The sequence below is a fragment of the Phytophthora sojae genome (assembly GCF_000149755.1).
Source record: "Phytophthora sojae unplaced genomic scaffold PHYSOscaffold_1, whole genome shotgun sequence".
NCBI classification, from domain to species: domain Eukaryota; phylum Oomycota; class Peronosporomycetes; order Peronosporales; family Peronosporaceae; genus Phytophthora; species Phytophthora sojae.
Window position 1 is genome coordinate 12602598 of NW_009258115.1, and position 26273 is coordinate 12628870.

The following is a 26273-nucleotide window of genomic DNA, read 5'->3' on the forward strand; positions in this document are numbered from 1 at the left end:
CCGCAGGGCTGGCGCATGGCGTACTGCATGAAGTGCAGCAGCAGCATGAACATCATGACGGTGTTGAGGTTCCAGTCTGCCAATGCAAGAAGGCGTAACCGGTTAGATACAAGTGTAACCTGCTAAAACTCAACGAGAGGTTGTGCACGCACCGCCGAACATGTCGTGCTCGGGCTGCTGCTGCGCGCCTGCCGCCTGCTGGTTGGCCGAGTCGGCGTCGGCATCCGCCGCGCGGTTACGTCGCTGCGATCCCGACACCGAGCACGAAGGAGCTGGCGCTGCGTTCTCCATGGCGACGGACGGACTGGACGAGGGGCTCCGGTCGAGGACGAGGATGATGCGAAACTGAAAGAGTCGGAGAAATGTGTCAAAAGGTCACTAAAGTAAGCCACCTTGCTTCACTATTCCGTCACTAAAGCGGGTGTTGGGTTACAATATCATACCCGACAAAGCGTAACCAGGGCAATAATGGACGCCACGCCGGGGACGCTCAAGCGCACGGGGCGGCCGGTGCACCCTCTGTGGGCGCACTTCCACCGCGGAGAGAAGCGTAACCGGTACCACTACCACGCGTACTGCTCGTACTGCGTGGCTCGCCATGGCGCGGACCAGGTGCCGCCCACCCGCGGCGTGTCCTCGGACATGCTCCGACACCTGGAGAGCTGTCCCAATTGCCCTCGGAAGGTGGTGGACTCGGTCAAAGAGCTCTGCGGACGACGCGAGCGCAACGCCCACAACAAGAAGCACCTGAACGCCAACAGTGGCAGCGACTGCAGCAGCCGTCGACTGGAGGACGCCGTGAACGAGGAGGAGGACGACGACCAGGTGCTGCTACTGGATGCGGTGGCCGTCTCGGCGAGTGCCTCTGCGGCCATGCACGAGCCGCACCACACGACAGCGGACGACGCTGCGGCGGTCCTTGCGGCTGCTGCAGGGACAGAGACGGAGACGGAGGACACTTCGGTGGTTGGCAAGAGGACGGCGAGTGAAGCGCTGGAGGACGCAACGGTGGACATGTCTCGTCTCAATCATGTGGACACTTCAGAGGTGGACAAGAGGACGACGTCCAAGAGTGGAGGCGGGTACTTGGCAATGCCCACGAAGCGTGGACGCATGGGCAGCGGTCACGCAGCTGAACAGGAGGACGCGGTGGCGAGGTGGAGGGTGAGCTTGTTGCAGACTGCGGTGGCTGCGGGTATCCCGCTGTCAGCGTTCCAGAAGAGCGAGTTCCAGGAGCTATTGCAGGTTCTGAGCCCTGCAAGGGTCGACAGTGACGAGGTGATCGGCAGTGTGGGTGGCCAAGCGTTTCTCGAGGAGACGGCGGCGAAGCTGGCGCAGAGTCAACTGGACCGCGTGAAGGAAGGCATGCTGAACTCGACGATTAAGAGTGGACTCACGCTGAGCATTACGGTCTGGCATACTCTCGACCTGCAGAATTTAGTGGCGTTCACGCTCGTTAATTCAAACGGAGACGCTGCGTGTGTCCGCGTAGAGGATCTAGGAGGACAAATCCCACAGCTTAACCCGACTGGCGACGAGAACGACAGCCCGTCTTTAATGGCGCAGTTGCTTCCGCTAGCTGACGCCATTGAAGACGTTTTACAGGAGCTGAACAACAAGAACATTTGCATCATGGGGATCGTGGCCGACTCGGCCGAGGCGCTCAGTGCAGCGAAGAGGGTCTGTCGCAGTGAAAAATGGCGCTCTCTCCTGGTGGTTCCCTGTATGTCTGCGCTGCTGACGTCGCTGGTTGGCAGCGTTCTTACGCACGAGGCTTACTGCGATGCTGTTGGACAGCTTGTGGAGCTGGCGGCCTATTTCTCCAATGCGCGGTTGCAGGCATCACTGCGCGCCATGTCCGGGGAAGATGATGCTCGAATCCCTCTTCCGACAAGAGAACACTGGTTTTCGTTCGTGGTTTGCCTCACCAAGGCTCTTCACTACAGCGACGCTATCACCGCGTTGTGCTCAAGTCAAGATGAGAGAGGTTCCCCTTTGGCTCCGTTGGCACTTCGCGAACTTGTGCTTCGTGGCGATGCCCGGCTCTGGAAAACTTTACGAGAACTGGCGGTGCTGTTGGCCCCATTGCGAGAGGCGTATAGTCTCGTGTTCCAGGCAAAGCCGAAGCTGGGCGAGATCAGTAGTGCTTACGACAACGATGACGAGTGTGCGACCACAGTGCATGCGGGGCTCACTTTGGCTCATGTCATGTACCAGCTCGGCCGCATGAGCCAACAGTATGCCGCCTTGGCGGAATCTGCCGATATGTCTTCGTCATCAACTAGCAACGGTGAGAATACGGCGGTAGTGGCTCAGCGACTGCACGAGCTGTTGGACGTGATGTGGCAGCGATATGATCTCCCGACGATGGTACTTGCCTATGTGTTCGACTTCCACATGGACACCGGACGTCTCGATATGAGCAATACCGCGCTGCAGTGGAAGTCCGTGGCCTCCTACTTCCAGCTATACTTCGACCGCTGGTTTTGCCAAGCAGACGATAGTCAGGGACAGACAGTGAATGGATCGACGTTACTGGGATCGATTCCCAGCGACAAGATCGAGGGGATCCTCAACTCGTACCAGCTTCGCCAATTCCCGTTCGATGCTGAGACGACAAGCGACTACACAGATGTATCGTCATTTTACTCGTTCGTGTCCGAGTCGCACCCAGAGATCTGTGCGCTGTGCTGCCGTGTGTATGCCGTCGCACTGGCGTGTGCCGATCTACGACGTGTAATTCGCGGTATTGGGTTTCTGCCTTCCGTCGCACAGACTACGGAGCGTCCTGAGCGGGTAGAACTGCTACTGCATGTGGGCTTCGCTTCCGGTTTGAAGAGAACCAGACGCAGCGCGGCACCCGCATCTGACGGTAGTAACATCCTACCGGAATTGCTTCAGGCGAGTCGCCCGGAAGAATTACTTTGCAGTCAGGACGATTGGGAGGCGTTTGCTAGCGACTGGAAAGCATATCTGGACCACGAACTGGCATTGGATGAGCTGGAGCAACTGCAACAGCTTCAAGCAGATAAACCTTCTAGTTCGGGAGAAGTGCGGTTGTCTCTGGACCAGCTTTTCTTCGAGGCGCTCCCACCGCTCCTTGCGGCTGTTGTTGTGGCACCGTCGCCGCATGATCCATCGGGGGCAGTGACGCAGGCATCAGTGGCATTGTAACTCACAGATTGACCTTGTCGAAGAGCAGTAAAATAATATATTACCCAGAGAACTCAATTCACCAACATGACAGCTCGTAGCACTAACGTTGTTACGGGGTAGCTTGGCGAGCCATCTTCTCGCGAAGTAAGCTCATCCGAGAGATAATCTTGCGCCGGTTAATGGCATTTGTGGTCGTCTCCAACTGCACTCGGCAGCACGCAAGTGCTCGTTCATAGTCCTCACTCGCCACAAGGGCTAGCACCAGGTTGTTGAGGATCGTGCGTTCACGCTTGGTGTCCTCAATAGCTCGCGTGATATCCAGGCACTGCTGGTAGCAACTTACAGCCTGCTGCGGGTTTTTCTTGTCGAGGTACACAGTTCCGAGGTTGCCGAGCGCACGCGCTTCCACGACCTGATCTCCCGTTGCACGAGCCATCTCTTGTGCCAACATGAAGCGGAGCAATGCGTCGTCCAGCCGTTTTTGCTTGTAAAATTCCATTCCAACGTTGAGTTCATCCAGGGCCGAGGTGACTGGAGTTGTCTTGATAGGAGGGAGGGATGCTGTCCCGTCGAACGAACCGTACACGTCCGAGTTTGCGGGAGTAGCTCCAGTAGGAGCCGATTTTGGCGCAGGCTGTTTTGCTGGAGCTGGAGCGTTGGTTTCGCCAAGTGATAACGAAGCGAAGTTGCCGTAGATGCCAGTAGTATCCTGGGGAATGTTCTGGTAGTCACATCTTGACGCCACAGGCGGATGTGGCGCACCGAGTGATTGTTCCCATTGAGGTCGTTTCTCTTCTAGCTCGTTGGCAAACGAGGCGAAGCTTCCGTAGTCACTGGCAGCAGGAATCTCGCGCTTGCTTGAACCGAGATGGCCACCGTTGGGTGACCCATTACCAGCCGGAGCCACAGTTGATGGCTTAGTTACTGATACACTCGCGAATGATCCGTAAGCTCCAGTATTAGCAAAGCTTGGCCGTTGCGTAGAAATCGGAGGTGACCTTGACAATGAGACGGTTTGCTGACTTCGTGCTGCCAATTGTTGCGATTCTTCCGCGTATGTGGACGCCAAAGTAGCGAAGGTGGCATACCCTTCCGAGATCGTGGTAGTTGGTGTTCGGCGGAAGTCGTGCAACGGCGAGTTTGTATTGCCCATACCAGGTTGCTTCGTGGTAGTGGGGTTTGCTTCTTCCTCGGGCTGATGCTGAGCAATTGATGCGAAACTCCCATAATCGTCACTTGTAAATGGTCCAGGCGAAGAACCAGCCTTGCCATCAGTCCACTTCCCTGGGGCAAGGCTTTTGTCTTCGTAATTGCTGGCAGGTGCGTCACCAGGTAACTCTGCTCGGTGGACAACAGGAGGCGAGAGGGACTCTACTGAGAAACCTGCGTAGCTGTCGGAGGCTGCGCCGAGCTTGTTGCTGGTAATTGCGCTGAACGACGGCATATTGAGAAACGAGGTTTGCGACGGAGGGGTTCGCGAGAAGAGCATTGATGCTGCGTCAGGCGGCGGTTCCGGCTTTCCGAATGATTCCGTACTAAAGGCCGAGTAGGAATCGCACTGTTGGTCCTGCATGGCTCTTACCGCAGTTAGTTCTTGGTTACATTTCACAGAGAACTCCGATGCCACCTACACCAGCAACCACTCAATTAGGCAAGAGATTCACAAGCTTAGCGTTCACCAAACGTACCCCGTATTTTAACCTGCCAGAGCTGGACTGGATGAACGCCCCAATCGACGGATACGTACGCTGTCTGACATTGCCAGCCGAGCCACCTCGTCTTGCCTCCATGAGTGCATAGCCCGATCCTCCCAAATTCCGCACCAAGCAGTTCTTCAGCTCCCGTCGCCCCGGTGTGCTGGAGCTTGTAGAGTGCACTTTGAGGTACGTCAACGTAAACTTCGTGGGGTGCGACTCTGAAAACCTCACCAAGAACGCCCCATCGCTGCGTTCCCTTGTCGACAGCACAGCCTCCGCCTCCTGCCGCCTTATCTCGCCGTGGAACCAAGGCGCCATGCCTCCGTTCACGCAGAAGCACGCCACCAACTTGGACAGACTGAGCTCGAGCGGTCCGAACCGTGCGAGGAACCGGCGGAACTGCGGCAATTGCAACATCAATAACAACACCATTAGCGTGCTGCATCACTACGTTTGCTTGCATGAATGAAGCGCTCACGTCTTCTTTGGCCACTTGATCGCTTTGATAAGCATCGGGAGAGATGCAGAACTGAGTTACGACGCGCAATTCCTCGCGCGAGAGCTCGGACGGCAGCGAACGCGGGTCGCAAGCGCGCACCAAGGCCGGGAAGAAGACGGCGCGGAAGGGGACGAGCGGCTTGGCCAGCTCTTCGTCCCACCAGAGCAGCCCCGACGCCTCGCTCTCGGGTCCCATTGGTCGGTCACACCTAATTCAAAACTGAGGGAACGAGTAGTAATCCGCTTCAAAAAATAGTACTTTGGATTACTACCACCAAACTTCGGTGATCCGCCGCGAGGGCGACGCAGAGGGCTATCAGGAGTGCGAGGAGAAGGACGAGAGCGAGGAGAAAGATGAGGAAGAAGAGGAGGAGGAGACTGACCATTTCAGAATTACTATCCTTTTCCAGGAGTGATATTGAGCCGATGGAGCTCCGATGGTTGCCGTTGCTGGCGTTGCTGCTGCAGGTGGTTTGATGGGGGCCCTGTAGCTAAGCTGGAACGCATTCGTGGACTACCTTTGGCCCCGGCGAACCCTCGAGTAGAACCTTGATGTCGAACACTTGACTGTTTCAGGTTTGGAGCGGGTTGGTTGGGAGCCACGGGGTTGGTGACGATGTAGCGGGGTGATATCAACGCTTTCAGGTCGTCCTTCGGTTGCGAGGGTGCTGTCGGCACTGGTACATCACTAGCAGGGACGGATAGCAACGGTGATCCCACGCTACCCGCAAGCTGAGTGGGGGTACCAGTAGTTGTCGACGATTGTCGTTGAAGTGCGTCCTGAGCTGTCACTCTACCGTTGATCGTGAGAGTCGCTGGGTTCGAGACATTGGATACAGGACTGCTTCCGAGCAACGACAGTTTCTCATCGGGTTGCCGCTGCTGCATCTTTCGCGGACTGACTGGTGATTGGTAGTCGCTGGTCAACACACTCCCCGCTCTTGGTGATGAAACGAAAGTGTGTCGAGTAGATGACGGTGGTTTGATAGGTTTCTGTTGGGCAGATAGAAAAATGCCGGCAGCTTCGGCAGTGATAACGTTGCTGGTTCGTGGGGACGATATCGAGGCCCCCATGAAGCCTCTGTACGGAGTTTGGGGTCGTGTTGCCGACGTCTCCGAGCTCCCTTGGAACTGTAGTTGGATCTTTTTGATCGAAGAGTTCGCCTCTCGTGGCGTTGCTGGCTTACTACTGACGATCGTCATCAACGGTGCAGTCAGACTGCTATTGTTGATGAAGAAATTCGGCGGGATGTTCTTCGTAGCCCCACCTCCTACCGACAAAGCGGTTCCGTCGGCAGTGGACTGTGATACTCGTTGATTCTGCGCACGTTGGACTGCAAATGTCTGTCGAGGGTTCACAGGTGCAGCGGCTATGGCCATACTGGCTGCTGCCTCCGCGACAGCAGCAGCGCGAACTGTAAATGGTTCTCGAGGTTTGCCTGAGTTGGCACCGCTTGGGATCAAGAGGTATCCTGGTGCATTGGGGTCATGAGCGCCGGTGCGGAGTGCCGACCCCGACGCTTCACTGTGGCTCACCTGCAGTCCTGGCGAGTAGGTTGCCTCCCGAGTACTATCAACTTTTCCAGAGACGGACTGTAAAATCTGATCCCGTCCTGGTTGACTCGAGTTGGACGCACTTCGGGACCTTCGTCGAGGAAATGCCGGTCTGCTGTCCGCTATTGATTTGGAGACTACCATGCCATCCATCAAGCCAATGTTGAGAATAACGCCACCTCCGCGAGTGAAGATATTTGGAGAAATCGCCCGTTGAACTGTAGTTTCTCGTCTTGGAGAAACTAGTACAGGTTCGGCTGGATAGTTTTGTGTAGTCAAGGGAGACATTCCAGCATTGTTACCGCCGGATCCTGTTCAAATGACGCGCATCCAATTAGCTTACGTGTTCTCTCGTTGCAGTTATCATGGGGGCTGCGTACCAGAAGTATCTGTAGTGAGATTGAGAGCCTTCGAGCTAGCTTGAACCGAGAACTTCGGAGAATCTTGACCACTACCAGATCGACTTCGGCGCGATTCTGATCCTAGATACAAACGTGCCGGCCATGAGAACAGCATTTTATCCAGGTTCTTTGAGATTTGACAAATTACGCGTTACCCTTTGCGGACGAGCGTCTTCGATCACGCGACCTCGACCTGTTGTTGTCTTGGCTAGTCGTTTGCCTCTGATTTTCTGTGGAGTTGAGGTTGTTTCCTCGCTCAAGTGATTGGTTTGCTTCAGCAGCGAGCTTCACCTGGTCCCGATAGTAAGCGAACTCGCCACTGTTCAACTCGCGCTGGAGGTTTTGTTTGATCCCCTCCATCGTTACTCCTTTCGACTCCTCCAGCATATCAACAGCGGACACATCTGTACGATACGCAGTATTTAGATAAACATCGGTGTATATCCTCATAAAGAGAATCCAAACGGACCTTTGAGAGATTTCAGCATGTGACGGTCATTGAGAAGGTATGTCAGACAGTGAGTGATACAATAAAGTAGCGAGATATACTGTGCAAACGAAGAGTCTGTCAGTAGGTAGACATCTCAATATGTAATTTGTACGTGAAGGCTTACATCTTCCTGGTCTACAGTATCAGTCCACAGGTCTAAATTTCACAGAATCAACGACAAAAAGTCAGAGTTCACACAGTGCAAACGCAAGACTTTACGCACCGACCAACTCGAACATAGACAAATGGAAAAAAGCATAGTCGAGATAGTCCTGGTCGCCGCTGTCTCGCTTCCAGTCGTCCAGAATCAGCTCCTTGGAGGCGGCGATATCAAACTCAGGCAGGATCAAGCGGTGCAAGCACAGCATATACGTCTCGTAATCCGAAAATTTGAGTTTCTTCTCTCCGTTCCTCAGCGCGCAGTTCCAGAGGCGTTGAGTGAGCGCGATCATGTGAGGGTGCTGCTGAAGACTGACGCGTTTCGCGAGGTTATCCTAAAAAACGATCAATAACAACGTGAAAACTCTGAAATATGTTGACGTAATTGCTAAGAAACTTTCAGATACCTCGGTGTAGTGGTCCAGGTTGCCTTGCTGGCGATAGGTGACCTCCGCTCCGGACGTCGAGTCGATCTCGGCGACAACATGTCTGTAACTCATGCATAATACTAATGAGTGATAGAATTTCGCGCATACCAAGCACTGATAAGTGTTCATACCCTTCCTCTACGAGTTTCTGCACTTTGGTTTGAACAGTAGAAACAGCAGTGGCCGAGATTCGAGGCACCTCCAGTGCAACACTGTACAGCACACCATCGTCAGCAATAATTTGGTGCGAATCCAGCACTGCCTTACCTTCGCTGTTCATCGCTGATCGTAGGGACAGCGGCTTTGATGTTGCCCAGAAGCGATAAAGGGGTTCTTTTCAGGTGGATCAATGCTCGAACAGTGCCCTTAAATGTGCGTAGCTTGCGGTAGTACGCCTTGAGGGAGCCCAGCATTGAACCCCGGCGAGATGCCGTCGAAAGTTTTGGGGCAATGGGGTTCGACGCTGGGGTTTCGCATGGCTGTGGTCGCGGCGCTGGCGCTTGCTGCTCAGGTTTCTGCTCCTGTATTTGCTGCAAGGCCCGTCCTGATCCCTGCAGCTCAATCTTACTGCCGGCTCGCATCGGGAAGCTTCCAGACACAATGCTCAGTCTCCGATCAGCCACCGAAGTTCTCCTGAACGAGCCTCGCTCCTCCGCGGGCTGCATCCATGGCTCTCGCGTCATGGCTCAATGTCGTGACGGACTGCACCCGCGAAGCTTTGAAACGAGGAGGACGCCGCAAATAGGGGGTCATCATGCTCTAACATGGGAAGTGAACATCCAAAATAAAAACCAAACACTGCGAGTTCATCACTAAAGTATACTGTTCTTCGCTGCATATTGGGTGAAGAGATAATCAGGTCAAACGAGAGACCTCAATGCAGCAAGAACCTGAAGCCAAACGACAGTCCGCAATCTTCGTTCTTGTCTCCAAGCTCGATCCGTCCTCACAGCCAGTGTTGTTCTTCCCGTACCCCGCCTACGTTCAACTCGAGCGGCAATGCCCTGCTGGATATGAAGGTGAGAACTAGGAGCATGAGCACGTACTGCGTTATGAACTGTGCTGACTTTCGTGTTTCCTGTACGTAGTCCGCCAATTCTCCGCAGATGAGTCGGATCTGTGGCTAACCTTTGCAGGCACCAAGCGATTCTTGTACAACGTCATCACCAACTCTCTTCGAGCGACCAACGTCCGCAAAACAACATCAACCAGCACCTGGAACATTTTCTGGGGGGAGCCTCTGAAGACGCAAGAGTACGCGGCGCTGCTCCCATTCCAGCGTGTGAACCACTTCCCAGGTAGCTTCGAGCTCGGTCGCAAGGACCGATTGTGTACCCACCTGCTGCGTATGAGGAAGAAACACCCGACCGCTTACGCTGATGTCATCCCTGAGACGTATCTCACTGCGAACGACTACGACAAGCAGCAATTCCTATCGCGATTTCACGCGGAACCGAGCGTTGTATGGATCCTCAAGCCGCCGAATTTGTCGTGTGGAAGAGGCATTAAACTCGTGTCTGCGAGCACCCACGCTGCTCCAAAACTCTCCAAGAAGAAGGCGTACGTCGTACAGCGTTACGTGACAGACCCATTCCTCATCAACGGTCTCAAGTTTGACCTGCGCGTTTACGTTGCGGTGACATCGTACGACCCACTGCGGATCTACCTCTTCCACGACGGACTGGTACGCTTTTGCACGGAGAAGTACTCCATGAGTAAGAGTTCACTGAAGAACCCGTTCGGCCACCTAACCAACTACAGCATCAACAAGAAGAATGCGGCGGCATTCCAAAAGAACCAAGACGACGCCCAGGTGGACGAGGCTCACGCGTTGTCAAGCAGCAAGTGGAGTCTTCAAATGCTCTTCAAGTACCTGTGTGACCAAGGGAAAGCTCGTGAGCTTGCAAACTTCCAGCAAGCGCTTGAAGACTTGATCGTCAAGACTTTAATTGCTGTGGAGGATAAGCTCGCGTCCGCCTTTAGCGTCAGCAACAGTCGTCGCAATGGGTTTGAGCTGTACGGGTTCGATGTGCTGCTTGAAGGTGAAAGCATGAAGCCCCGGTTGCTGGAGGTGAACGTCTTTCCGTCCCTCAGCAGCTCGTCGCCGATGGACAAGCGCATCAAGACTGTTCTGGTGAGTGACTTGTTCCAACTCGTAGGAATTCCTTTCGTAGATTCACGCAGAGAAGTCCAGCAACTGGACAAGGCCAAGCAAGAGCGTCTTCACGGGATCAAGCAGCCTCGACAGTCGAGTGCAGGTGTCACTACGTCAATCCTCCGCAAAGAAAAGGAAGCCCAGAGACGACGACGTACCCTGGACGAACTGCAGGGAACGGCTAGCAGTATGATGATTAACCAGATCGACGGCGAAGACCTCCAGCTTGTCAAAGAGATGGAGGAAGAACTCCACCGCTGCGGCCACTTCAAACGCATCTTTCCCACTCCACAGTCGTTTGACAAGCATTCGGAGCTCTTCGACACGCTGCGCTACCGCAACCTGCTGTGTATGAGATGGCTGCAGCACACAAACCAAGACGGAGCGCGGAGACTGCCTTCAACTGGGAAGAAATGAGGAGATACGCGCTTGTTTGTTACTCGCTTCCTGCAACCGCTACGTCTGCTTCAGCTTCAGCTACTTCGTCTCGCTTCATATCGCCCGGATCTGTATTGTTCGTCTCCTCTGTCGCTGTTGACTCCACCTCTTCAGAATCCACGTTGTTCTTCTCCTCCCCCTCCATCTCCTCCACTGCTTTCGCAGCATTCAACTGGCTCAACTGGTCTTCCAACTGCGAGAACTTCTGCTGAATCTGAGCGAGACTCGCCTGCACATTGGCATCCTTTGCATCCATCTTCTTGTGCAGCTGAAACAGAGCTTGCTCCGATAACGCCAAGCGCTGCGACAACGTGGATAACTTTGCGTCGATTGCACGCGCAATCTTCGTCTCCATCTCCCGCTCCAACGTCTGCTGGAAGCCCCTCAAGATCATCTGCACGTCCGGAGCAGCGCCTGCAGCTCCAACCCCCATCGCAGCCATCTTCGCCGCCAAACCCGCAGCACTACAGTGGCAATCACCAAACAAAAACCACCGTCAATATTCCACCTCCACCTCCATCTACTGTCACAGCTTCTCGTGATCATATTTTACCTCGCATCAACTGTCGCAACGGGTTCCATGGGCACGAAGACGCATTGGAAGTGTTGCAAATCCAGCGCGCTCTTGTCGCCCGCGAGCGACACAAACTTGACCCGCAGTGCGCGCAGACTCTTGAGCACGTCGCAGTCGCGGTCGCTCTGCTTGAAGGCCGGCGACATGGCGAAGAGCTGCGGCTCCTGCCCGTGCGCGCTCTGCTTGGCGCCCCGGAACGTGCCCAGATACGTCTCGCCCAGCATGTTGCGGCGCGTGCCCTCGGCGTGCAGCTCGATGTGGCGAGCCGAGCATTGGACCTGCAGCTGGAGCTGCACACAGCGCAGCGGCTGCGCGGGCCACTGCAGCTCCAGCTCGCACGCGGCGGAGGCGTCAGCCTCAGGCCGCGTCAGGCGCAGCGGCAGAGCGGAGAGCGCCGCCACGCCGCCGCGCGCGTCCGGCAGCTCCTGCACCTTGACCTCGGCGGCGGCGTCCGATGCACCCCTCCATGAGCAGCGCCACGTCACAGACGCCATGATGATTGGCAATGTAGCGCTGCATAGTGAGGCCAAGTGAGCGACAAAATCCTGTCGAAAATGATAATACTTTACGAACGGCGGCCAGATATATTACCGCTATTCACATCGTCAGCTTCCATCACCTCGCTGACTCCTAGCTACATGCAGCAGGGTGGTGGATGCTGGTTACATCCATCGATCTACATACCGGTATCAATCAAGCCGAACTGCCATAGTGGAGGGAGAGAACAGTATGCATCTGTCGCCGTGTCGGAGAGCTCCCGGAGCCCAAAACACGTCGTCGCACCTCCCCAAAACTGTCTTATTTCAGGCTCATCCCTCAAGCTGCAACCGATTGATACGTGCGTTGCCACATCAGGGTGTCATTGGTTTCTCTTGTTTTGGGTTCGGAGGCTCCACGTGTCGTGCCACCTCTCCAAGGCGCACAAGGCCCCCGCCGTTGCCATTCGCCTATCGTCTCGCCAGGTCCCCAGCCATGTTGGAGTACGACAACTCGGCCTTCTACTACTTCTCGGTGTCGCTCTGCGCGCTGTACGCAGTGCCCGTGACGTTCCTGTCGCTGCGCCGCATCGTGTACGGCGTGTTCCTCAAGGACCGGCTCATCGACAAGAGCCACGTGCGCTGCGAGCGCGAGCTGCGCAAGCTCAAGCAGCTGCAGGCCGAGAAGACGGCCTTCCGCAATGTGTTCTCCATCCCCTTCGTGCTCAACCTGCTCGTGCTGGCCGCCGTCTGGTACGCGCTCGTGCGCATGACGCTGCTGCTCAAGGACGACTCGGAGATCAAGTCGTTCGACCCATTCGCCATCCTCGGCATCGCCGCGGGCGCCACGGAGCGCGAGATCAAGCGCGCGTACCGCAAGATGAGTCTGCTCTACCACCCGGACAAGAACCAGGGCGACGCCGTGGCCGAGCAGAAGTTTATGCTCGTGGCCAAGGCCTACGAGGCGCTCACGGACGAGGTCGCCAAGGCCAACTACGAGAAGTTCGGCAACCCGGACGGCCGACAGGCGCTGCAGCTGTCCATCGGCCTGCCCACGTTCCTGCTGGACCCGGCCAACCACAACATCGTGCTGTTCCTGTACCTGATCATCCTCGTCGTGGCCATACCGAGCTGCGTGGCGCTCTGGTACTCGCACTCGAAGAAGTACGGCGACAGCATGATCATGTACGACACGTACGGCTTCTACAACTTCGCCATGTCGCAGCACTCGTACCCGCGCCTGCTGCCCGAGATCCTGGCCGGCTCGGCCGAGTTCCGCGAGATCCCGCGCCGCGCCTCGGACGACGCCGAGCTCGGCGGCCTCTTCAAGAAGTTTAAGCAGGCGGACATGATGAACAAGCCCAAGTTCAACCACCCGGCCATCGCCAAGGCCAACCTTCTGCTGCACGCGCACTTCCTGCGTGAGAAGCTGAGCCCGACGCTGCAGGGCGACCTGCACGCCATGCTCAAGAAGGCCATCCAGCTCGTGGACGGCATGCTCGAGATCTCGGTCATGAAGTCGTGGCTGCAGACGACGCTCAACCTCATGGAGATTCAGCAGTTCCTGACGCAGGGCCTGTGGTTCAAGGACCCGCCGTTCCTGCAGCTGCCCCACCTGACCGAGGCCGAGGTCAAGCACATTGTCACGGGCAAGAACGCCGTGCGCAGCATGCACCAGTACATTTCCATGAAGCCCGAGGAGCGCAAGGGACTGAGCGGCCTCTCGGAGGAGGACCGCGCCGAGGTGAACAAGGTGCTCGAGATGATGCCCCACATGGAGCTCTCCATCTCGATCGGCGTCGAGGACGAGGAGTTCATCGCCGAGGGCGACATCATGACGGTCACCGTCAAGCTCACGCGCCAGAACGTCAAGGAGGGCGACACGTGCGACCTCGTGTACGCCCCGCGCTTCCCGTACCCCAAGATGGAGCGCTGGTACTGCGTCGTGGGTGACGTCAAGATGAACCACCTGCACGCGTTCGCCAAGATGACGTCGCAGGAGCGCGTCATTGAACAGAAGCTGCAGCTGCAGGCCCCGCCCAAGGCCGGCACGTACCAGCTGGATATCTTCGTCAAGAGCGACTCATACATCGGCATGGACCTGCGCGCCGTTGCCAAGGTGGGTTTAGAGTTGTTTGTTGTAGTTATGTTGCGATGTTGTAGGTTTTGTAACCTTGCTTTTTATTGCTGCAGTTTAACGTCGCCCCCGCATCCACACTGCCGGTGTACCAGCCGCACCCGGAGGATTTGGAGTTAGATAACGAGCCCACGCTGTTCGAGCAGGTGATGAACGCTGCGGACTCGAGTGATAGCGAGGAGGAGGATGAGGACCTGGAGCCCGAGCAGGCCGAGGAGAGCAAGAAGGACAAATAGAGTGCGAGCGCAGCTAGTCTGTCTGCTTTGCCGTGAAACGACGCAAGCAGTGCCATGACGGTGTAAACTCGGTTTGTGTTGTTGCGTACGATGTACAGTTGTGTCGCCGTTGTTGTTATCGGTGGCTGCCCACTGAAGCCAGACAGGTCCCTCTCACCCTCTTGCCTGTATGAGATCTGTGCGTGACTTCCGAGCGGATTAGTCGATTGAGCGAGTCGCAATTGCAACTGGTATCGATTGAGCGAGTCGCAATTGCAACTGGTATCCTTCATCTGGCGAGGATACGCCTGCATCACTAGGTGCGTCGGCTTTACATCTTCGTATCAGTTGGCATGCGTGTTGGGTGTCTGACAGCTTCAACGTCGAACGGAGACTGACTGAGCTTTTACCATCACGGCATGACAACAGTGGCGGTGCCTTGGTCCAAGGCTTGGAGACGGAGAGACGAAGCAGAGGATCGATGACAGGTATCTACCCAGCTGTAGCCATGACTCAATTATTCATCTTGGTGAGCTCTGATCGCATCAAAGCACCGGCCCGAGCGCTATCAAGTATGCCGCCCATAACTCACGAATGCGAGTTAGATCGAGACGCCACAACGCAGCACGTATCCTGCTTCAACAAAGCGTCAAAGGATCGTAAAGTACAAGTCATTCAGGGACCGGAGCACGTCACCAAGGACACGTAAGTTTATCTAGGTGAAGCAGTAGATGCGGGCGACGAGGCTTCTTTACCTGGTCGAGACGTCGAAAATGGTATGTAGAAGTCCATCGTGGTGAGCGAGCGTATCCAACCATGAGCGCGGTGGAGACTAAGTCAAGGAGAAGCCGACCCGCAGCTCGCCTTCGCATTGTTCACATCTCAATTTCCTCGACTGCGACCACCAGCTCCCAGTCCAAATCAGCCCGGTTCTCCAGTCCCTCCAAGCTCATATGTTGCCAGTATCTGCGTTGTCGCTGGGTGTGTTGGCGCTGTCGGCTCCGGTGGTGGTTGTGAGTGAAAGTTCCCAGCAGATTTACACCGAGTGGAAGCAGTCCAGCTACTACAACCAAGCCGTTCAGGTTGTCAACACTGTCGGCGGGACGGCGGCTGGATCCTTCACGTCGGCCAAGAACGTCGCGTCGATCAGTGGCAGCGGCAGTTCTGCCGTCGACGTGAGCGTGGGCTCGCTCGAATCCAACGAAACAATGACGTTTCCACCACCAACAGGCTCGGCCGGATCCTCGTCTTCGTCGGTCGTCACCACCATCACGGAGACGGAGGAGCAGCAGCGATTTGACCAGGCTCTGGCTGCCATCGCGGAGCTTCAGTCGCTGCATCCCCACGCCAACTTCTCGATCAACACGCCGTTCGCGCTCTTGACGTCGGAGGAGTTCCTCGCCTACGTCAATCGCTATGCCGTCGACCCAGCCTCGAACCCCGTCAAGGCCGGAACAAGCTCAACTGCCGGAATGTTCACGGCAGACGCGGGGAATTCCAGCAGCGCCATCACTTCCAGTTCAAGCGGCGACATCAGGACGTCTTCGGCCGGGTCAGGTGAGACCGTCGACTGGCAAGAGGCTGGGTGCGTCACGGCTGTGAAGAATCAAGGGGAATGTGGAGCTTGTTGGGCATTCTCAGCTACTGCAGCGATGGAGTCGGGGTACTGCGTGGCCACAGGGGGCTCGTTGCCTAGCTTGTCCGACCAGCAGCTCATTAGCTGCGATGGCGAGGACGGGAACAGCGGCTGTGGTGGAGGCTACGCTGCCTACACAATGGACTGGGTGGCCAACGAGCGCAGTGGCAAAATGTGCACGCTCGACTCGTATCCGTTCACTTCAGACGATGGCAACGTGCCAAGCTGCTCGATGAGCTCCTGCACAGAGTTCGACGTGGGCGTGACCGGCTACGACTCGGTCCGCGAAGATGCCGGCGCTATCGAGGACGCTGTGCGCAAGCAGCCCGTGTCGATCTTCCTCTATAGCGGCTCGAGTGCCTTCCAGTATTACTCGGGCGGCGTGCTGACGGGCGAGAACTGCGATAAGACTGGGTCGCACTCGGCACTTGCGGTGGGCTTCGGCGAGACGGACAACAACATGCTCTACTGGCGCATCAAGAACCAGTGGGGCACTTCGTGGGGCGAGGATGGCTACGTCCGTGTCCAGCGCCGCTACTCCGGCGACAGCGAGGGCGCCTGCGGCGTCGAAATGTACGCGACCTGGCCCACTTTTGATGTTTCGGCTAGCTCAGCTCCATCCGTGACGACTCCAGCCCCATCCGTGACGACCTCGGCTCCGTCCGTAACTACTCCAGCTCCGGCCGTGACGACATCGGCTCCCTCTGTCACGACTGCGACGCCAACAAGTACGCCGTCTGCCACGCATGCTGCTACGACGCCTTCGCCATCGGTAACAAAAGCTGCCACGGTCACAAATACTCCTTCCACAACAAAGACCGCCCTGAACACGGTAGACCACACTGAGCCAGTTGCCAGCAGTGCGTCGGGCTCGGACTTGGTGATCCAGAACGAGACGGTGGACCAGGTGAGCGCTTCCTCGGGCTCGACCAGGCTGTACGAAGCGGTAACTTCGGACGCAAGCACCGTCGAGGATGCTTCAAACTACTCGACGACGCCAAGTCTGGCTCAAAGCGACAGCGTTGCTGGAGACGCCTCGTACGCTTCGGACACGACGCCATCGCCAACGACGCCTAGTGTGGTCGTCAACGGTGCAGGAGCATCAACTCCAAGCACAGGCAAGCGGGACTGCGTCATGTAATGCTGCAACATGCTTACCACGTTGTCGTGAGTAACTTCAAGTACTAAACGCTTAACCAACGGTTACAATCTAGTAGATCGCAAACTTTGTCGTCCTAGTGCAGCAATCCTTGCATTCCAGGCACCTCGTGACTGGTATCGTGCGCATTGTATGCGATGAACGCTCTTGCATGCGTGATGATCTCAGCACGAGCTGTGCTCGTCGAGCACAACGAGTTGACAAGAAGGACGAAGCATCTCCGCGCTTTGACAACACGCCACGTACGTCGCAGGATCACGTCGTCAACCCAAGCAGCCAGCTGGTGGGACCACCACCGCGGGATATCGGAGCCAGCTGAAGTCGCGCCGGAAATCAACGCCGTACATGTACACGGCGTCTTTAGGCTGAAACCTTCTAGTTGATCGAGTTCTCATATAATCGCTCGCTTAAGCTTACAGTTCCTGCTCAAGGGGCTTCACACTGGTGACCCCACACCTTCTACGAGCCCTGGGCTCCTGGGCTCTTGGGTGAACCCAAAAAGTCGCGAGCTCGGGCTCCTGGGCTCTTGAGTTCAATAGGTTAAGTGAAAGGAGCCCTCCAGAACTGTGAGCCCTCGTTAAGGGCTCCCCCTCACCTGTGTTAAATATCTCGCTGATGATTGGCCGTCATTGAAGTATCTCCAGGTTCTAACCTGAAAAGGCATAGGAAAGAGGGCTTCTCCTTGAGGGGAAGGAAGGACTATCGGCGACGCTGGGGTGGCCTCGGAGCGGCTGTACACATATGAGCGGCGCGAGATCTTCTAGTGTGGCGATCTTTGTTTGAGCTCGATCTTCTAGCGTGGCGCATCGATTGCTCGCCTTAAGTCTAGGTAAAATTGGCCAATCAGATATTTCAATGAAGAGCCCGTCATAGCTTTGAAGCTAAATTTGGGGAGCCCTGGAGGGGAGCCAATGGGGAGCCCGAACCAGGGCTCCTTGATCTCGTACTTACCATGAGGGAGCCTGTTTTGTGCGACTTTTGGCTCTCGTATTAGGGGGAGCCCACTTTTGAAGTTGACGGGCTCGGGCTGGTAGAAGGTGTGGGTGACCCTACAGGTGGATGGGCTGCTTCGGCAAACTTGAAGTGGGATCAGCCAGCCGCCAATCAAAAGCGCGCGGATGAGTTCGGAACTTTATGTTGGCGTTTGTAAGGGGTCGGACTTCCACCCAATCACAGCGAGGCGAAACCATTGTCGAGATGCCACCACAAAAATTTCCCAGTCGACGGTCTAAACAATCCTTAGACGCACCAACAGAGCAGAGCACCACGATCCTGGCTCCCGCCATACGGCAGCCATTTGCTTTCTGCTGTGCGAAAAAGACCGACAAAGTGGGACTCGCGCTTGTGGGCGCGGTCGAAATTACACATCTACCCGCACCTTTAATCCCCTCAGCCAATCACATAGTTTAGCTCTCCTTCATCCAGCCAATCCACGTCGAGACGTCAATAGTACTCGCACATGTAGCCTGCATACTCGGCTGGCTCTTCCAGGGCTAGGCGCCCGCTCCTCTCCGCCCAGCCAACACAACCGAACGGACCAGCGGAGCCGACGCGCCGTCCAGGGCCCAAGGCTACAGCTAAGGCCCCGTCCCGACCGACCGTTTACTACTCAGCAGCAGTAGCAGAGCGAGGGACCTCCATCTCGACGCAACCGCCGGACATGACGGCAGGGCTGGCGGTGCTCGTGGCACTGAGCGTGCTGCTCTTCGTGGGGGCCATCGTCATGCTGCTCTTCTTCTGCCGGCGCATCCAGGTGCAGCGCGAGCGCGAGTCGCTCGTGTTCATCCAGGAGCCGGCCGACGTGTACCGCGAGGAGCTCAACGACAGCTTCATGGAGCAGGCGCTGTGGCGCTGCGGCGTCTGCAAGTTCCTCAACCACCCGGAGCGCAAGCTCTGCGACTTGTGCCAAACCTTGAAGGGTGCAGAGCGGGACGTGGCCGGCAACAAGAAGCACACGAGCTCGGGCTCAAGAGGCGGCAGCTTCTCGCGCGGCAGCCTCAGTTCGCAGAGGATGGGGCGCATCGGCGAGACGGAGGCCTTCTCGTCGTCCCAAGCGGATGACGCTATCGGCGGCTCCTTTGGCCGCCCGAGCTTTGAGTTTTCAAGGAAGCAGAAGCCGCAGAATAAACTGAGCAAGTTGCAATTGGCTGCGAGTCGGAGACAGCAGTGGAAACGCATGCCCACGACGGATGGACTGCATCGGTGGGTGCGACAGGAAGACAAGTCGGCGCGCGGTTATAATGCGAGGAATACTCAACGGGACTCGATCGAGAGCGACCCGGGCGGGAGGATGTCGTTGAACCGGTATCTGGACGCGACAGAGAGAGACAGCAACTTGTCGGTCGGGTACATTCGCGTTAGGGACTCGCTGGGACGATTGGTGCTGAACGAGAGCGACGTGGTGGCCACGGATTTCCACTACCGGATTAACATTCTGGACGGAACAGGTAGTTCCGAGCTCATTATGAACCTCGAGGGGGTGCACAACTTGCCGTTCCCGGACAAGATCCGCTGGTTCTCGACGGAGATTCATCGGTTGTGGCTGCCCTGGGAGTCAGGACACGCAGAGCTGGTGGTAAGGAGAGATCATTTACTGCAGGATTCGTTCGAATTGGTGGCGGCCATGAAGCCCTACCAGTTGAGGCAGAGGTGGCGTGTTGTGTTTGATGGAGAACCGGCGCTGGATGCAGGCGGTGTCATGCGGGAGTGGTTCACGCTCCTGTTTGCTGAGCTTTTCGACCCTGCGTTCGGACTATTCGTAAGCACGGTGGGAGACGAACGGAGCTACTGGATTAACGCCAGCTCGGACCTGTTGATCGGAGAGGAGGACCACTTGGCCTACTTCGAGTTTGCTGGACGACTGGTCGGTAAGGCCATCCTGGAGGAGCACTTGATGCCGGTGCACCTTGCCTTGCCATTCCTCAAGCATGTCCTCGGCGTTCCTATCTCGTTCTCGGACCTTCAATTCCTGGACGACGAGATCTACAACAGCGCGCTGATGGTGAAGAAGATTGACGACATTGAACCGCTGTGTCTGGACTTTACCGCCACCCGCATTGTCGATGGTAAGCCAGAGATCGTGGAGCTTGTGGAGGGAGGCGCCAACATCGACGTGACGCGGGAGAACCGCGCCCGATATCTGGACGCACTGTTCAAGTACCATGTGCTTGGTAGCGTGAGCGAGCAGCTGCTGTCGTTCCTGACTGCGCTGTATGATGTCGTGCCCGAGGGTTTGCTCAAGCTGTTCGATTACCAGGAGCTGGAGCTGCTCATGTGTGGAGTCCCATCTATCGACGTGGAGGACTGGAAGAAGCACACGGACTTCAAGTTCTTCACGCACAACTTCCCCACGGAGCTTGAGCTCAATAATATCGAGTGGTTCTGGGAGGTGGTGGAAGACATGAAGAACGAGGACCGCGTTCGTTTGCTGCAGTTCGCCACAGGTACGAGCCGCGTGCCGGCGCAGGGTTTCAAGGGACTGATCAGCAGCGACGGACGTGTGCGCCGCTTTAACGTCGCGTTCGCTGGAGCAAACCAGTCGTTCCTATTCCCCAAGGCGCACACGTGCTTCAACCGCCTGGACCTGCCGATATACAATTCCAAGGAGGTTCTGTCGGAGTACGTCAAGCTGATCGTGCAGATGGACATCACAGGTTTCACCATCGAGTAGGCCAGTTGCTGGGTGGAATGAGTATTTATTTAGCAGGATGAGGGAGGACAAGCAAGAGCAAGAGTGCCATCGTGACGAGAACGGGTTTGCCGACTTCAAATACCCAAAGGGATGGTGCCAACCAACCAAGCCTCCTGCATGGGTACCGCCTGTAGGTATGTGGATAATGTCTAGTGGGGGAATAGAAGCTACCTAGCAACAGCAGACATCATAACCACTGTCGAAATGATCATTGTGAATTCGTAAAGTGGGCATCGCGTGAAGAGCACGTGACTAAAGTAACTACGGGACGGTCCAGTAACGAGTACCATTTCCAGTTTTACCCAACTATTATAAAACATGCCAGCCAAGCAAGCGAAGCGTCCTCAATCCTCCGACGGAGGCCCCAGCAAGCGTGCGAAGCTGTCTCCTCCTCCGGAACAAGAGTTCTCACTCGCCACCGTGGTCGCAAACGTCAAGAAGGCTGCAATCGAGCACTCTCATCTGCCGGCGGAGGTGGCTTCGAGGCTCTTCGAAGAGGACGCGACGATTTCGTATCTAACCACGGACCACAAGAGCTGGGTCTACCATGTTCCTCAATGGTACAAACACGTATTCGAGCACGTTACACCTGAAGAACTATGGGAAGCAATGGCAGACGATGACGACACTGAGTCACAAGTGACGTGGGCGACGCTGTTCGAGCAGGCTTGGGAGGCGCATCCGAAGCAACACGATACGATTATGATGTTCGGCAAGCCGGCAAAGCTCCCACGGTTCCAGCAGTTATGTGGGGAAATGGGGAGCTATCGCTACTCGGGGAAGACATTCGAGGCGCAGAAGAAGTATCCACGGGGCTTGGAGCACGCTGTGCTTCACATGCAGCGGATGGTGGAGGACCCAGCTACTCATCGGACGCGACTCACAGGAGGCCTTGTGAACTGGTACGAGAATGGAGACCACTACATCGGACCGCATGCAGACGATGAGAGGGACATGATGGCGTGCTCACCGATTGTGGCCTTGTCACTGGGAGCTACTCGTCACTTTGTGTTCACCAAGAAAACCTCGAAGAGTGCGCCCCAGGGCGACGAAGCTGTGGCACGACTGGAGCTGCAAATTGGGGACGGAGACCTGATGATCATGGGCGGCACCACGCAGAGAACGCACAAGCATGCCGTGCCGAAGATGGCGCGATGTCGTGAACCTCGGATCAGCATCACTTTGCGCTGCTTTCACTAACGTTAAGGAGTTTGTTTTAAAGAAAATAGTTACTCATTCGATATTTACTAATTGATGAATGCAAAAACTCAAGCATGCTCCCACGCTGTCCTCTTGCCTGTGACACCTCGTGAGTGGAAACGGAACACTGCGTTGGCAAACTGTGGGGCCATGCTTCCGAAGCAGTGCGACTGGGACAGCCCCCACGAAATCTTCCGCCAGCGGGAGACCACCGCTTCAAGGTTTCCGTGCAACCGCTCGCTCTTCGGCCTCGCGAGTACCTGGTCGTGCACCAAGAACTGCTGCATGCTCTCTTTCGCCTCCTCTGAGTGCCGGAACTGGTCCCAGATCACTGTCGCGTCCGTACCAATGGCGTCTCCGATAACATGCTGACCGCCCGGATGCAAGTCCAAGAAGTCCGTGACATCGTACACTTGCCCCTCAATCGCCACGCACTTGCGGCCGTCCGTGATGTCCAGCAACCTGGCAAGCTCTACAGCTCGTGACAAGTGGTGGCGGAAGTAGAACTGCCGCCAACACTCAATTGGGAACACTTGGGCAAACCTGCCGCCCGGTTCACAGAAGTCTCGCTGGAAGACGCGGCGCCAGAGCGTCTCGGCGACGTCTCCGACGTTGTGGTCCCAGGCTCTGCAGACCATGGGGCAAGTGGCCAGGTCTCTGGGCGACAGGAACAGCAGCAGCTCGTGCAGCACGTCGCGCGGCAAGTTGGTGACCGAGTTCCCAGCCGTTCGCAGAAGCAGAGACCCACTCTTGAGGCTGTTCCTCTGGCTCTGCACCATCCTGGCAACCTGCCGCTGCTCGGCCTCGACGTCGGCCTTCTTGTCCTGCTTCTTCTTGTGCTGCAGCAGGCCGAAGAGCCCCAGGAACAGCAGGAAGCCCGTGATCTCGGACGACGTGAAGCGCCGCGAGTCTTCGCCCTTGCGGTAGCCCGAGCCCAGCGGCGACGGAGCCGGCGACGGAGACGGAGAGGGCGCCACCGCCGGCCGAGTGAGGAGCTGGTACAGCACGCTGATGACCGCCGTGATCACGATGAACTGGGCCACGCGGTTGCCCGTCGACACCGCGGCGCTGGCGCTCCCGGCGTCGCTTAACGCCATCGTGAGAAAAAGTTGACAACTGACTGTTTTAGGCGCGAGGCCATCATCTGAACCCAAATTAACGGAGTTTGGGCGCATGCTGACGCTTAATTTTGGGCTGTGGTTGAAGTGAAGTGTGCCTGTGAGCTATTCGATGGCGTGGATGGCGTAGCGCTCATCTTCCCACTTGAACTCGCCGATGACCAGCGCGTTAATGTCCTCGATGTCGTCTGGGAAGTCGTGCACGTCCATGTGTTTGCCCAGCTCCACGGCGAGCTGCGACCTCACGAGTGCGATTCCTTCGGGGGTTCCAGGCACAACGTGCTTGGTTTTCACGTCGTGATACAGTCTCCCCGTCGAGAGGGAGATCCGCAGCGATTCCGGCACGAAGGGCATCGTGAGCTCCCCACCTCCGAACATGAGCGTCCACTTGTCGCTGTCATCCCGTCGGAGATCCTCGAACACGAACGGGCGGTCTGCGCACTTGATGAAGTTCATCTCCTTGCCGCACGGCGACCGGAACGGATACTCCAAGAACTCGTGCTCCTCCTCTGATCTGCATTTTGCGACGGTGTTCGGCTGCGCTTGCGAGAAGAAGAACCGCAGGAACTTGGCACTCTTCAGTGACGTCGCGATATTCTTCGGACGTGTGTCTTCCAGGAACAAACGTCCCTGTCAAAGCAACAAAGTATGCATTCAATTCACTCTGTACGCAGCGATAATACACTTCAATTATTGCGTTCCCACCTGCAAGTCCACATAGTAAAAGTATCTTCGCTTCTGGCCTTGCAACTCGTAGAACTCGTCGCTGCACTCCACAAAACAGTTAGCACTCCGTTTGATTGAGCTTCTCCGCCGTAATAGTCGCACCTCTTGATGTCCTTCAGCTGCTTGAGCTCCAGATACTTGTCCTCGTCAGCCGTGCAGAACGTCCGCAGCCCGTCAGCCCGCCGCCACGCCCTGGACAGAGGTCGCCCCCACCGCAACAACATCATTTTGTCAACAAGGCACTCTGCCGGGGTTTCTTCTTTAGTGACTTCGAAACGCACTTCAACGTCCGTCCCATTATTGGAGCTCCTCGCGCAAAATGGCCCATGAAAGCGAGGAGGAAGTTGGCTGGGAACCCATCGGGATCTCCGTCCGCCCCAATCGTGGTCGGAATAGTGTATTCGAAGGAAAAGGCTATGCGTTGAGGGCGCTTCGTGGACTGGGGACCGACTCCGTCGTCGTCCGAGGCGGGGATGTGCGTCGTCGAGGAAACTCGGAAGGCGGCACGGCGAGTCGCGTGTACTCGCTGGCGAGCCCGTTGATCGCTAGACCCCCGCCAAAGCCGGCTCTGGATAGGAAACTGGTGTCGGAGAAGTGTGTGGCGATGGCGCAGGGGACGCAGGAGGCGCTGTTTGAAGCGAAGGAACTCGACTCGACGATGGAGGACATGGCGCTCTGGGTGCACGCGCGCGTGGTGCCGTTGAAGTGGCAGCGCCAAGTCCTAACGCACTTGAAGCCGATCTACCAGCAGATGACGTTTTGTCGAGATGAACTCGTGAGAGGGTGGGGGCTCCTCCATCCGCCGTTCTACGAGCCGAATATCGACTCGTTTGAGCGTCGACTTCGGTTCTTCGAGCGGTCTGTGCAGCTACTAGCGTCGGCAGTCGAGGAGTGCAAGACCAAACTGCTCGAAGCAGAGGCTCTCGCAGCGTGTAGATATATCCAACTGTGGGTGAGACGGCTGCTGGCAAAGGTGCGCTATGTGGATGGTTTAACTAAGCGTGGTAACGTTCCCTACTGACCGTGGCGATACTGGCAGCGAGGCTTCTACACGAAGGTGATCAAGCTCACGTATCATCATCGAGGCTTAATCTCCGGCATGTTCGACTCGATTGTAGGCAACTCCAAGCTGACAGCACGTCGACCAGCTCAGAGCATCACGCTCGAGTATCCGCGCTCCGACAAGAACTGGGACAGCTTCAGCTAGCGCCCACTTAAAGCAAAGGCAGTACCAACACACGTAGTTTTGACGTCTCGTAGGACTTTTCAATATATATTTTTTCATTGAGACTTTCTTCTGATCAACCGACTAGCTCCGTGGCTGACTACGTTGCACGCGGCGGAATGCCACGAACACGATGTGTGACGTAGAGCAAACGCAAAAAATGACATTTGACAGAACCACCGGCACGAGGTGACTGCACGAGGAGTCCCTGTGCCGACTTGTTTCTGCCGTCGAGCTCGCGTGTCGACATTCTCGGAAGCTCCGCCCGCTTATCTCTTGACGCTCTGATTCTCCTCCTTGGCGAAGAGGTCGTCGAACTGGCGCGACTGGTTGATCGGGTTGCGCTTGAGGTTCGCCATGCGGAAGCGGAACTGCCGCCACGATGACCCGCGGTCCTCGCGCGGCTCCAGCGTGTGGTGCAGCTCGGCGAAGCGCTCCTCCTTGTTCACGTACACGTCGGGGTTCATGAAGAGGTAGCGCAGCGACATGCCCGTGGCGGCCACGGCGGCGAAGGAGGCGCAGAAGACGACGGGGAACGTGGCCTTGTCCGTGGTCCAGAGGTTGAGCAGCTTGTAGCCCTGGCGCTTGACGACTTGGACCATGGTGGACTGGAACAGTGGGGGCAGGAAGGAAGGTGTTCACGCGAGAGGAACTTGGAGAATGAGCGGCACCGGGTATCTGTTAGCTGAGCCACACGTGCTGGTGGCGCTTAGACACGAACGAGCGTGCAGACACGCGCCACGAAAGGTCGTATCCATTCTGGAGATGCTGCCCAAAGTGAAATTGTAAATGGAGAGGCTGCGTGCGTATCTCGGGGCGGCTTCAAAGACAAACTTCAACTGCGCGGTGATTGGCGGATTCGAAGAGGCTTTCCCGTCGAAAACCGGTTCGGTACCGCGTGTTTTTGCGCGATTTCGGTTTTGACCTATCAGAAAGCAAGAGAACCGCGGCATATTCGCCAATCAGCGACGGACACCACCGGGAAAAGGGAAAGTGGACCACACCAAGCCGTGGCTGCTGGGATAACTTCAACTTGGTTGTTAGGCCCTGCCGCAGGACTGCAATACATGTACACTGCAGACTGCAACAAGGCTACCAGCACACTGGAGTTTCCAGAGCGCGAGGGGATCGTGTTTCAAC

The 26273-nt window shown here is 56.5% G+C and overlaps 11 protein-coding genes across 11 annotated transcripts; 6 read left to right on the forward strand and 5 right to left on the reverse strand.

Moving 5' to 3' along the window:
• Window positions 1–468: 468 nt before the first annotated feature.
• On the forward strand, window positions 469–2379 carry PHYSODRAFT_471319 (hypothetical protein; the record flags this gene model as incomplete). The annotated part of the gene is made up of 2 exons (XM_009519492.1): window positions 469–915; window positions 949–2379. Coding segments are annotated over 2 exons (1878 nt in total), but the record flags the coding sequence as incomplete, so codon positions are not given.
• An 886-nt stretch (window positions 2380–3265) lies between these two features.
• PHYSODRAFT_310398 (hypothetical protein) lies at window positions 3266–8248 on the reverse strand (the record flags this gene model as incomplete). The annotated part of the gene is made up of 6 exons (XM_009519493.1): window positions 3266–4783; window positions 4845–5292; window positions 5749–6928; window positions 7052–7216; window positions 7462–7710; window positions 8020–8248. 6 exons carry the CDS (start codon window positions 8246–8248, stop codon window positions 3266–3268), a joined length of 3789 nt encoding a protein of 1262 aa, XP_009517788.1.
• A 1351-nt stretch (window positions 8249–9599) lies between these two features.
• Window positions 9600–10955, forward strand: PHYSODRAFT_467093 (hypothetical protein; the record flags this gene model as incomplete). Its single annotated transcript, XM_009519494.1, has 1 exon — window positions 9600–10955. A coding segment is annotated over one exon (1356 nt), but the record flags the coding sequence as incomplete, so codon positions are not given.
• A 256-nt stretch (window positions 10956–11211) lies between these two features.
• PHYSODRAFT_447284 (hypothetical protein) lies at window positions 11212–12044 on the reverse strand (the record flags this gene model as incomplete). Its single annotated transcript, XM_009519495.1, has 2 exons — window positions 11212–11418; window positions 11571–12044. Coding segments are annotated over 2 exons (681 nt in total), but the record flags the coding sequence as incomplete, so codon positions are not given.
• A 447-nt stretch (window positions 12045–12491) lies between these two features.
• On the forward strand, window positions 12492–14399 carry PHYSODRAFT_349537 (hypothetical protein; the record flags this gene model as incomplete). The annotated part of the gene is made up of 2 exons (XM_009519496.1): window positions 12492–14145; window positions 14220–14399. Exons 1-2 carry the CDS (start codon window positions 12523–12525, stop codon window positions 14397–14399), a joined length of 1803 nt encoding a protein of 600 aa, XP_009517791.1. The 5' UTR covers window positions 12492–12522.
• Window positions 14400–15331: 932 nt separating this feature from the next.
• Window positions 15332–17155, forward strand: PHYSODRAFT_553506 (papain-like cysteine protease C1; the record flags this gene model as incomplete). The annotated part of the gene is made up of 1 exon (XM_009519497.1): window positions 15332–17155. The coding sequence occupies one exon, from the start codon at window positions 15332–15334 to the stop codon at window positions 17153–17155; it is 1824 nt and encodes a 607-aa protein (XP_009517792.1).
• A 1558-nt stretch (window positions 17156–18713) lies between these two features.
• PHYSODRAFT_358892 (hypothetical protein) lies at window positions 18714–22064 on the forward strand (the record flags this gene model as incomplete). Its single annotated transcript, XM_009519498.1, has 3 exons — window positions 18714–20839; window positions 20877–20998; window positions 21190–22064. The coding sequence occupies exons 1-3, from the start codon at window positions 18834–18836 to the stop codon at window positions 22062–22064; spliced, it is 3003 nt and encodes a 1000-aa protein (XP_009517793.1). The 5' UTR covers window positions 18714–18833.
• A 68-nt stretch (window positions 22065–22132) lies between these two features.
• PHYSODRAFT_472813 (hypothetical protein) lies at window positions 22133–23161 on the reverse strand (the record flags this gene model as incomplete). The annotated part of the gene is made up of 1 exon (XM_009519499.1): window positions 22133–23161. One exon carries the CDS (start codon window positions 23159–23161, stop codon window positions 22133–22135), a length of 1029 nt encoding a protein of 342 aa, XP_009517794.1.
• Window positions 23162–23287: 126 nt separating this feature from the next.
• PHYSODRAFT_466776 (hypothetical protein) lies at window positions 23288–24135 on the reverse strand (the record flags this gene model as incomplete). The annotated part of the gene is made up of 3 exons (XM_009519500.1): window positions 23288–23812; window positions 23888–23948; window positions 24011–24135. 3 exons carry the CDS (start codon window positions 24133–24135, stop codon window positions 23288–23290), a joined length of 711 nt encoding a protein of 236 aa, XP_009517795.1.
• Window positions 24136–24512: 377 nt separating this feature from the next.
• Window positions 24513–25115, forward strand: PHYSODRAFT_471815 (hypothetical protein; the record flags this gene model as incomplete). The annotated part of the gene is made up of 2 exons (XM_009519501.1): window positions 24513–24881; window positions 24948–25115. 2 exons carry the CDS (start codon window positions 24513–24515, stop codon window positions 25113–25115), a joined length of 537 nt encoding a protein of 178 aa, XP_009517796.1.
• A 35-nt stretch (window positions 25116–25150) lies between these two features.
• Window positions 25151–25773, reverse strand: PHYSODRAFT_284631 (hypothetical protein). The gene has a single exon (XM_009519502.1). It carries the CDS (start codon window positions 25733–25735, stop codon window positions 25403–25405), a length of 333 nt encoding a protein of 110 aa, XP_009517797.1. The 5' UTR covers window positions 25736–25773; the 3' UTR covers window positions 25151–25402.
• Between the last annotated feature and the right edge of the window lie 500 nt (window positions 25774–26273).